Consider the following 12,282-nt stretch of genomic DNA (forward strand, 5'->3'; position numbering starts at 1 on the left):
AATAATAGCGGCGTTTTACTGCCGACGCTGCCCCAGTGTGAAAGGGCTCTAAAGGTGTGAGACTCTGAGACAAGTACAGTGCCTTGAAAAAAAAAAATATTTATACCCTTTTAAATTTTCCACATTCTGTCATTTTACAACCAAAAACATATTTTATTGGGATTTTACAGTGCCTTGAAAAAGTATTCATACCTCCTTGAAATTTTCTAAATTTTGTCATGTTACAAGCAAAAACGTAAATGTATTTTATTGGGATTTTATGTGATAGACCAACACAAAGTGGCACATCATTTTGAAGTGGAAGGAAAATGAGAAATGGTTTTCCAAATTTTCTACAAATAAATATGTGAAAAGTGTGGCGTGCATTTGTATTCAGCCCCCCTGAGTCAATACTTTGTAGAACCAACTTTCACTGCAATTACAGCTGTAAGTCTTTTTGGGGATGTCTCTACCAGCTTTGCACATCTAGAGAGTGACATTTTTTCCCATTCTTTGCAAAATAGCTCAAGCTCTGTCAGATTGGATGGAGAGCATCTGTGAAAAGCAATTTTCAAATCTTGCTACAGATTCTCAATTGGATTTATGTCTGGACTTTGATTTGGCCATTCTAACACATGAATATGTTTTGATCTAAACCATTCCATTGTAGCTCTGGCTGTATGTTTAGGGTTGTTGTCCTGCTGGAAGATGAACCTCCACCCCAGTCTCAAGTCTTTTGCAGACTCTAATGGGGCGTACACACGGTCGGACTTTTCGTCTACAAAAGTCCAACGGACGCCGACGGACTAAAGCTGGCTGGTAATCCGATCGTGTGTGGGCTTCTCCGGACTTTCAGCAGACTTTTTCAGCCTCAAATCCGACGGACTTTAGATTTGAAACATGCTTCAAATCTTTACGTCGTAACTACGACGGACCCCGAAATCCGCTCGTCTGTGTGCTAGTCCGACGGACAAAAACCCATGCTAGGGCAGCTATTGGCTACTGGCTATGAACTTCCTTATTTTAGTCCGGTGTACGTCATCACGTACGAATCCGTCGGACTTTTGTGTGGTCGTGTGTAGGCAAGTCCGTTCGTTAGAAAGTCTGCTGCAAGTTCGCCGAAAGTCCGCCGGAAGTCTGTCGGACAGGCTGTCGGACTTTTGTAGACGAAAAGTCCGACCGTGTGTACGCCCCATAACAGGTTTTCTTCTAAGATTGCCCTGTATTTGGCTCCATCCATCTTCCTATCAACTCTGACCAGCTTCCCTGTCCCTGCTGAAGAAAAGCATCCCCACAATGTGATGTTGCCACCACCATGTTTCACGGTGGGGATGGTGTGTTCAGGGTGATGTGCAGTGTTAGTTTTCAGTCACATAGCGTTTTGCTTTTAGGCCAAAAAGATAAAATTTTGTTCTCATCTGACTAGAGCACTTAATTCCACATGTTTGCTGTGTCCCCCACATGGCTTGTCACAAACTGCAAACGGGACTTCTTATGGCTTTCTTTTAGCAATGGATTTTTCTTGCCACTCTTCCATAAAAAGCCATATTTGTGGAGTGCACAACTAATAGTTGTCCTGTGGACAGATTATCCCACCTGAGCTGTGGATCTCTGCAGCTCCTCCAGAGTTACCATGGGCCTCTTGGCTGCTTCTCTGATCAATGCTCTGCTTGCCCAGGATGTCGGTTTAGGTGGACAGCCATGTCTTGGTAGGTTTGCAGTTGTGCCATACTCTTTCCATTTTCAGATGATGGATTGAACAGTGCTCTGTGAAATGTTCAAAGCTTGGGATATTTTTTTTATAACCTAAAAACCTAAATAACCTAACCCTGCTTTAAACTTCTCCACAACTTTATCTCTGACCTGTCTGGTGTGTTCCTTGGCCTTTATGTTGCTGTTTGTTTACTAAGGTTCTTTAACAAACCCCTGAGGGCTTCCCAGAACAGCTGTAGTTATACTGAGATCAAATTACACACAAGTGGACTCTATTTACTAATTAGGTGACTTCTGAAGGCAATTGGTTCCACTAGATTTTAGTTAGAGGTATCAGAGTAAAGAGGGCTGAATACAAATGCACGCCACACTTTTCAGCTATTTATTTGTAAAAGAAAATTGAAACCCATTTATCATTTTCCTTCCACTTCACAATTATTTGCCACTTTGTGTTGGTCTATCACATAAAATCCCAATAAAATACATTTATGTTTTTGTTTGTAACATGACAAAATGTGGAAAATTTTAAGGGGTTTGAATACTTTTTCAAGGCACTGTATGTGATAGACCAGCACTAAGCGGGATATAATTGTGGAGTGGAAGGAAAATGATAAATGGTTTTCAAAATTTGAATACTTTTTCAAGGCACTGTATATGGCTACATGCACATGAACATTTAGATGCTTAAACCAAAGTTGAATTATGCCTTTGCTATGTTATGTACCTCTTGATTGAAAACCTCCCAGAGATCGCATCATCCCATCCTGCCTTGTGGCTAGGACATTGTTACGAGCCTCCTAGCTTTTACTCTTCACTGCCACCATCACAGGAGCCAGCTCTTTTTTTTGATGCAAACCTCCTAAAGTGCGCTTTACGTGATGCAGTAGCTCTGAGCTCAGCGTTTGAGAGCTCGCTCCTGTGATAATGGAGGTAAACACTGAAGCGTCAGGCCTCAGGAGCTACATAAATGGCCTACACTTATAGCAAAGGCATTATTCAACTTTGGACAAAGCTGCACAGTTTGTTTTTATCTACAGGCACCCCTTATCTGAATAGGCAGTTTTTTGTAGTTTACAGTTTTTCATAAAGATGTATGGCATTAAATATATGTCTAGTATAAAATTCACACATTTTTTTACGTGCCTAAGCAGCCGCTGGTGCATGGCTATGCAGCGGTATTTGGGTAAACCCTGATGCTTTTGTGCATGCACATAAGACTTATTCACCTGAACACAGAATTTATAGCTATTCCTGGGCATATCTGTAGCAGTTTTGTAATTGCAGCTAAAAAATAACCAAACTTTACCTTTGAGCTAAGCTGTAAACAAATCACTTTACCTGTGCCTGGACATTTAGCCCCCCATTCATGCCTGAGCCATTTGAAACGTGTTTCCAAAAGCACTTCAATGCTCGACACTCAGATTTCCATGGTATGCCAGTGTGCTTGTTCACATCTGAACGATGTGCTGACCCTCAATGCTCAGAAAAAGTACAAGATCTTCTTTGGGGCATGATCACACATTTTTGGCCTGGATAATTTTCAGTTGGAGTGCTTAAAAACTACACGTAATGTGCATTTTATTTTTATTTCACATCTAACAACCATCTCCTTAGTAACCTAACCTAGTTGCTAGCTTTTCATTGGCTAAAACAAAAATGTTCAAGACTTAAAATTTGTTTAGAAACGCAGAAAAAAAGAAAAACGTAAAAATGCCCGAAGACACCAACGCTGATGATTGTAGTCCTATTGCCTGCACTTCCCGATTGTGTGTAAATGTTTTCCAAGCATTAAGATATACCCTGTCTAAACTGCCCTTAATATTCTTTAACAAAGAACCCTCATAATGGGATTTTATCGGCAACAAAAAGGGGAAGTTATAGCATTTTAGACCATAATGTATAAAAATATTCAATGTTTATTGGTACAGATTATAAAAACATCCAGGAAAGTGTACCGGCTATTTTAGCATATGTGTATACCATAGAAATGTAGTAAAATATTCCCACAGCAATTAAACACCAATTACATAGTCGGTAAGGCTGAAAAAAGACAATAGTCCATCCAGATCAACCTGTGTAGGTGCATGTGTATCATTGTCTATAATGACTTCCCATATCCCTCTATGTCAGAGGTCTCAAACTGGCGGCCCTCCAGCTGTTGCAAAACTACAAGCCCCATGAGGCATTGCAAGGCTGACAGGTACAAGCATGACTCCCACAGGCAGAGGCATGATGAGACGTGTAGTTTCGCAACAGCTGGAGGGCCACCAGTTTAAGAACCCTGCTCTATGTTGTGTTTTTTTAAGATGTACATCTAAGAGTCTTTTAAAGATATCCATACTCCCTGCATCCACCACCAATTGTGGGAGAGAGTTCCATATCCTTATTGCCCTAACAGTGAAGAACCCCCTACGCAGTTTGAGGTTAAACCGCTTATCCTCCAGTCTCATTTTGTGGCCCCGTGTCCTTTTTCACTCCCTAGGACTGAATAGTTTATTTCCTATGCTGGGATCCCCATTGAGATATTTGTAAATCGCTATCATGATTGCTGTTTACTCCCTCATAGAATGTTAGCAGATTCGTCTGGCAGGAACGCCCTCCCATAAACCCATGCTGATTACCACTAATGATATTCTTCTTCTCAATAAACTTTGGATATAATCCCTAATCATCCCCTCCAATAATTTACCTACTATTGATGTTAGGCTGACTGGCCTATAATTCCCAGGTATATGTCTCTGCCCTTTTTTGAATATTGGTACCATGTTGGCTTTTCTCCAATCAGCTGGTACCAATCCTGTCAGTATGCTGTCCACAAAGATTAGGAACAACGGCCTGGCTATAACTTGACTGAGTTCTCTGAGGACCCTCGGGTGTAAGGCATCTGGTCCTGGTGATTTATTTGTGTTAAGTTTATAAAGTCTTTCGTTGACTCCGGCCTCTGTTAGCCACGTGGGTATGTCACGTGTTGTGTCACTTACACTGCAGTCGCTGTCGGTAAACCCTTTCTTTTTCCTGCGTAAAAACTGTGGAGACGAAGGCATTTAGTACAGTTGCCCTCTTTGTGTCAATTGTAACCATCCTTTCATCCTGCTCTTTTAAGTTTGCAATGTGCTCCGATTTTGTCTTTTTACTGTTAATATATCTAAAAAAAAGTTTGGGTTATTTTTACTGTCTTCTGCTATGTGTCTCTCGTAATCTTTTTTTAGCCACCCTGATTGCGATTTTACATTTCTTATTGCATTCCTTGTGGTGCAGGAATGCTAGTGATGACCCATTCTTTTTATATTTTTTAAAGGCCATACTTTTTTCTTTGACACATTAAGGTTTAACCAACTAGGTTTAATTTTCGCTCTACTATATTTATTGCACATTACATAACAATAAAATGGTGAACTTCCAACACATTTCGAAATGTGAGTTATTTTCCTTCTTCAGGGCTGTATGTCATGGAGAAACATAAATAATATCATGAGAACCGATCATTAGAAACAGCTTAACACTTATATTCATTACATCATATTGTATAATACACAAGTTACGCCAAGTAAAAGCTACTTTTATATCACATAGCCACATCATAATTGGCGTAAGTTAAAATCAAGTAAAATCCAAGGTAATAAGTCTTATCCTCAGAAATACCACCAGGGGTCGGCGGAGCAAAGCCATAACTGTGAGAAACTGGGGTCAGCCAGGCATATGTGTAGCACAGAAACCATCAAAAAAAATCACCAATATGCAATGTAATTTAATGTTTTGATGCGGTATGGTAAGAAAAAAAGTATAAGATGTATATAAAGAAAGTGCCTTACAATTCCCTACTATAGGGAATATATACCGTATTGTCCGATCTTTAATGGGCTGCCGCCAGTAGTCCATCCAAGCAATGCGTGACGTCATCCCGCCACTAATAGGCAGTCCGTCGCCTGGCAAGGGGGCCGCGATTGCCTGTGTAGCCAGTACCAGCTGAGGGGATTACCACTTTTTCTTTATTAAATAAAAGTGGGCTGTCACGCCCACTTTTCTTATGTGGAAGAAACCCCTGCGGTTCCCCACGCAGGGGTTTCTTCCACATAACATGAATTAACGAAAATACCAAGCCACTTGGCTTAGGTGTTGGCAGTACTGCTGCTCCTCTTACCAGTCCTTTTAACTGTGTCATTCAGCTTTCTCTGACTACTTGGCTCTCTAGCCTTCAGTCGCAGTGCCCTGCTGCATGGCCCACCTCCGGCCTAAGGATAGGGGTTCTCCTGACACCCTTGATAGGAGCTGACTTAACTCCTGAAACCGAGACCTGCTGTTTCCTGGCATGTGGCTGGGACCTCTGTCTCGTGGCTTCTGGCTGGGCCCTCTGACCCCGGATGAGACCTTTCGTCTCCCACACTGGGAATGTTCTCCAAACTGGAAGCTGTCTCCAAAATGGGAATACTGAGCAATGCTCAGACCTGATTATATAGTGAGCCAGGCTGCAGGCGTCTAGCAAAACCTGGACACAGGATCGACCGTTCCGATCCAGAACCACAGAATCTGGAGAAATGCTAGTTCTGAACCTCACATTAACCCCCAATAAGACTTCCGGGTCCCCTTTTCCTAAATACTTACACTCACAGAGCCTCTCTCTGTCACAGAGGGTTCTTTGTAGATGTATGTGTAGGGATGTTTGCAACTACTAAGCTTACTTGAATAAATATTCTTTAAATACACGGTCATATTCTAACCTGTGCAGTACATCAAGTGGACAGCATGCAGGGTGATCCATGTTTGGGACTTGACTGATTGATATTAAAAAACGTTTTTGGGCTGAAGTTGGAACAACGTTTTGTAATTCCTTTTTAAGCTGGGTTATTCCTAAAAAAAACATACTTACCTGCCTAGAGAGAATATAGCATTGTCCAGCTGTGATCTGCCATCTGCAACTACAAGTCCCACACAATCATCTTCCTTTGTGACATTGTCAGGAGCTGGTGGACTCTTCCTGGTTCAGACAGCCGGCACTCTAATGATGTGTCTTCAGTTCCCCTCCCCTCTTACAGTGGGGAAAATAGTTACTTGATCCCCTGCAGATTTAGTAGGTTTGCACACTAACAAAGAAATTAAGGGTCTATAATTTTTAGCATAGGTGTATTTTAAATGATAGAGACAGAATATTAACCAAAAATCCAGAATAAAAACATGATACAAATTTTATAAATTGAATTCCAGTTCAGTGAGTAAAGTAAGTATTTAATCCCTAAGCAAACCATGACTTGGTACTTGGTGGAGAAACCCTTATTGGCAAGCACAGAGGTAAGACGTTTCTTGTAGTTGGTTACCAGGTTTGCACACATCTCAGAAGGAATTTTGGTCCACTCTTCTTTACAGATTTTTTTCTAAATCCCTAAGATTTCTTGGCTGCCACTTGGCAACTTGAAGTTTCAGCTCCCTCCACAAATTTTCTATAGGAGTAAGGTCTGGAGACTGGCTAGACTACTCCATGACCTTAACCTGCTTCTTCTGGAGCCACTCCCTTGTTGCCTTGACGGTATGTTTTGGGTCATTGTCATGCTGGAAGACCCATCTTCAGTGTTCAGGGAAGAAGATTCTCATCCAAGATTTTACGATACATGGCCCTGTCCATTGGCCCCTCCATGCGGAAAAGTCGGCCTGTATTTTTAGCAGAAAAACAGCCCCAAAGCATAATGTTTCTACCTCCCATGCTTGACTGTAGGAATGATGTCCTTAGGGTCATAGTCAGCATGTTTCTTCCTCCAAACATGACGTGTCGATTCAATGCCAAAGAGCTCAATTTTGGTCTCATCTGACCACAGCACTTTCTTCTTATCCTTCATTGAATCATTTAGAAGATGTTCACTGGCAAACTTCAGATGGGCCTATACATGTGCCTTCTTGGGGAGGGGGACCTTGTGGGTGCTGCAGGATTTCAATCCATGGCGGCGTATTGTGTTACCAATAGTTTGTTTGGTGACTGTGGGTCCCAAATGCCTTGTGATCATTCACAAGCTCCTCCCGTGTAGTTCTGGGCTAATCCCTCACTTTTCTCATGATCATCCATGAGCAAAATCTTGCCTGAAGCTCTAGACCAAGGACGATTAATGGTTATTTTGTATTTCTTCCAGTCACGAATAATCACTCCAACATTTGTCTCCTCACCAAGCTTCTTGCTGGTGGTCTTGTAGCCCATTCCAGCCTGGTGCAAGTCTACAATCCTGTCCCTGACATCCTTTGACCGCTCTTTGGTCTTGCCCATGATCGTGAGGTTTGAATGGAAGAAAGAGATTCTGTGGACATGTGTCTTTTATACACATAATGAGTTTTTGTTAGGAGCACCTTCCTAAATTGACTGGACTAATCTGTGTACCACATGAGCACATACTGTAGCCAGTCTGTTGGAGCCAGAATTATTGTTGGTTGGTAGGGGATCAAATACTTATTTTACTCACTGAACTGCAATTCATTTTATCATTTTAAAATACACCTGTGATAAAAATTATAGATCGTTCATTTTTTTGGAAGTGGGCAAACTCACAAAATCTGCAGGGGATCAAATAGTTATCCCCACTGTAAGTGCACCCTCCTCTGGCCTGTGTCTTGAAACTGAAGTGGCGTGAGCATCCCAGCATGCTTCAGATGTGGTGGGGCCTAGCTAAGAATAGAGATGGGGGGGGTGGCAGAATATTTAAAAAAAAAAAAAAATCGCCATATTTTTTTTTTTTTTTATTGCGGAGGTGGGGGGGATTCTACTTGGATAAAGTGTATCATTGAAGTGAAGGTCCACTTTAAACACTTCTTTCTTTGTGATGCTTTTATGTGAAATGTTGCAGAACTGCATATGCCTTGGTATGTTGTCAGGGGACTGGTGTATTTTAACCCACATCAAAATGTTATTTAAATCAGACAGGTTTTAATATATTTCATATATACATGTAGGATTTTTATAGATCTGTTTACTTGGCTTTTGGCTTTTTATTATGTCTAGCACCCGTTCAGACTCCCACAGGTTTAATTTTCCACAGCCTGCCCTTTATTTGGAACAATGCAAAGTCATCAGTTCTATCGATCAGCTTCTTCCCATGGGCGAACCTGTACTCTACATCATTAAAATAACTCTAGTCAGGTTTTCAGCCTAATATAGCATAAGATTTTTTTTTTTTTTGTCTGAAAAGATGCCAGAACAGGAGGTGAATGAGTTATTGTAACATTGTAATAGGGGAGAGAGACAAGCCGAGCATAAACCTCTTCAATGAATTCAAATGTTTATTTTCTATAACTTTATTTTTGCCTACTGCATAAATGCAGACATGCCTTCGATAACTATACATAATACCTTGACTTGTGCTGTGTTAATCAGCCATTTATTATTCACTACAATGCTTGGAGAAATTGGGAATTATTTACTGAAGGATATGGTGTTCACTTAGCAAAGCCAATTTTCACTTTGCAAAGTGGATTTTCACTAAACTTAATTGAAGCCTTCCTGACTTCAATCATCTAATTGTATGTGTAACAAAAATCTGTTTGGCTGTTTTTGACACAGGTGTTTTTTTTTTTTTATTGTAAAGTAGAATTTTTTTTATTAAAATAACATACGTCTTACTTGCCTAGTCTGTGCAATAATTTTGCAGAGAGCAGCGCTGATCCTCCTCTTCTGCACCCCCCCCCCCCCCCAAAGAAAAAAAAAAAATCTTGGCTCCTCTCCCCTTCTGATTTCAGAGTGCCCCCCCCCCCATAGCAAATCACTAGCTAGGAGGGCACTCATGCACACCTGATCCCGAGCCACGCTTTGTGCGTCCATTGACACAAACAGTGCAGCTCAACCCTGCTCCCTCCTCGCAGGCTGGGATTGACAGTAGCAGGAGCCAATGGCTCCCGCTGCTGCCTCCATGGACAGCGAGGAGAGAGCCGATTGCTCTTGAGCACAGTGCTGGATCAAGATGGGGCTCCGCTAAGTATAAAGGGAGCTGGGAGTAGAGATGAACATCAAAGGTTTTTTACCTTAATGCAGAGAATGCATTAAAGTAAGAAAACTTCTGCATTTAGAACCACTTTAAGTATTGTAAACCCTTACATACAGTGGGTATAAAAAGATACTTTTAAAATAATCAAATTGTGTTGCTTTGCAGCCTGAAAATGAAGACAGACACAGTTTTTGTTTTATCCAGCTGTATTTACTAGTGCATATTATAACATCTAAGTGAAAGATAGAACACCAACATGCCAGAAAAAAAAACAGAATCACTGAGTTGGAAAAAAGGATCACCCCAACCCCCCCCCCCTCATGTCAGTATTTTGTTGAACCACTTTTTGCTTTAATTACAGCCTTTAGTCAATTGGGATATGTCTCTACTAACTTTGCACATCTAGACTTTGCAATATTTGCCACTCTTCTTTGCAGGACTGCTCAAGTTCAGTTAAATTTGATGGTGACCGTTTGTGGACTGCAGTCTTCAAGTCATTCCACAGATTTTCAATGGGGTTTAAGTCTGGGCTCTGACTAGGCCATGCAAGGACCTTCACCTTTTTCTCCTTCAACCACTTTGTGTTTATTTTTGCTGTTGTTGCTTGTTATGGTCAGATGAGGCTAAAATTATTAGGCCGCAACACCAAACGATATGTCTGTCAGAAATTCAATACAGCTCACATGTAAAAATATACACAGTAACACACAGTCACACTCAAATGCATACTATAGACATACTAATTTCTGCCTCGTATTTACTAGTAAATGGGTGGAACCAGTATTGGTCCTTCATTTCTGCTGTAGAAAATGAGCTATTCAACCTGCCAGCGGTTAGAATTTATATGGGATATGGAATATCCAGTCATACATAGATAATGACAGGTTCTACAAGCCAATTGCTGCATGGAAAATCATGGACTGACTATTTTATTTGGTATGAAGAAATGCCTGGATGGCCGCACTCCAGCTATTTTCTTTAATGTAAGAAACACACAGAACAGGCTTTGGTGAGTGAGTGTATGTACATGTTTATTTGTGATTGTGTATATAGTATGCAGTGGAGCTATGGATATACTGTATGTGTACTGTATGAAAGTACACAAAATCAGCCATAAAAATATGACCACCCACATAATATTGAGTAGGTTCCCACCTTTGCTGCCAGAACAGCCCTGACCCGGCAAGGCACGCATGGCAGGACCCAAGATTTCCCAGCAGAGGATTGCCCAAAGCATCTCTCCCATATTGCATCCTGGCACCATCTTTTCCCTAGGCAAGTGACACACACGCACCTGGCCATCCACGTGATGTAAAAGAAAACATGATTCGTTAGACCAGGGCATTGTAGGCGCTTTTGGGTGTGGACATAGATCAGCATGGGCACCATGAGCAGTCTGTGGCTACACAGCCCCATACACAACAAATTGTGATGGCCTGTGTGTTCTGACACCTTTTTATCTGAACCAGCATAACTTTTTTTCTGCAGTTTGAGCTACAGTAGCTCCTCATTGCATCAGATCAGGGCAGCCATCAGGGGGGTACAGCCCATACACTTGTAAGGGGCCCCAGCGTCTGGACTGGCCCGGCCGATTGGCAGGGATGTGAGAAGGGGGAGCGGGTGCAGTGGAGCTCCGTGGATGCTCCTGTATGTGTATGTCGGCAGGCTGCTCCATCATGAGCTGGCCTAAAGCCAAATAAGGGGCCCCACAGTTTCTGATGGCTGCCCTGCATCAGATTACACAGTCCAGTCTTATCTCTGCATGTGCATTGGTGAGCCTTCACCAGCCATCCAGCCATAACCCTGTTGCCAGTTGGCCAATTTTCCTTCCTTTCACAGATTTTAGTCGATCCTGACCACTGTAAACCAGGACATCCCAAGAGAGCTGTTGATCTGACCCAGTTGTCTAGACATTCCAATTTGGCCCTTGTCAAAGTCGCTCAAATCCTTAATTTTTTTCTTCTTTCAACACATCAACTTCAGGGACAACATGTTCACTTGCTGCCTAATATATCATACCTACTTTCAGATGCCATTGTAACAAGATAATCAATGTTTTGTACTTTACCTGTCAGTGGTCATACTATTATGGCTGTGTGTGTGTGTGTGTGTGTGTGTGTGTGTGTGTGTATATGTGTATATATATATATATATATATATATATATTCATATATATTTAATGTACATGTGTGTATCTAAAATATAATGTGTGTGCGTGTTGCTAATGTATTAGAAGACCCTGGCAGTCTTTGAAAAATGAAAACAGAACTGACAAGCTAGGCAATTACAACAACCAAGGGAGAACTTTAGGTAGTAATCAAATGTGACCTTACAAAAACTGACATGCTGTTATTTTTTATAGGTGTTACAGAACAATGCGAAATATCAAGTAGTCCCTAGAAAGTTAACCATAGGGAAACGACTGGCACAATGTCTTCATCCAGCGTTGCCAGGTGGAGTTCACAGGAAAGCACTGGAAACTTACGAAATAATTTTCAAAATTATTGGACCAAAGCGCCTCGCCAAAGATCTCTTTCTGTACAGGTAAGTTAAAAGAGCTAAACCTGTGACCTTTAATTTATTGCTATAAAACAAGTATATGGTTTAAGTACCTTTTTGGAGTATGTTAATAATT

The 12,282-nt window shown here is 41.3% G+C and overlaps 1 protein-coding gene across 3 annotated transcripts in view; it reads left to right on the top strand.

The window, feature by feature from the left end:
• The window catches only part of DOP1A (DOP1 leucine zipper like protein A), a 151,957-nt gene that overhangs the window by 33,669 nt on the left and 106,006 nt on the right, over nt 1–12,282 (top strand). For all 3 annotated transcript variants that reach the window (XM_073626865.1, XM_073626867.1, XM_073626866.1), the window contains exon 3: nt 12,010–12,191. In XM_073626865.1, the coding sequence (XP_073482966.1) occupies nt 12,010–12,191 (182 nt within the window). The remainder of the gene's footprint in view (nt 1–12,009; nt 12,192–12,282) is intronic.

This window comes from Aquarana catesbeiana, linkage group LG04 (genome assembly GCF_042186555.1).
Source record: "Aquarana catesbeiana isolate 2022-GZ linkage group LG04, ASM4218655v1, whole genome shotgun sequence".
NCBI classification, from domain to species: Eukaryota; Metazoa; Chordata; class Amphibia; order Anura; family Ranidae; genus Aquarana; species Aquarana catesbeiana.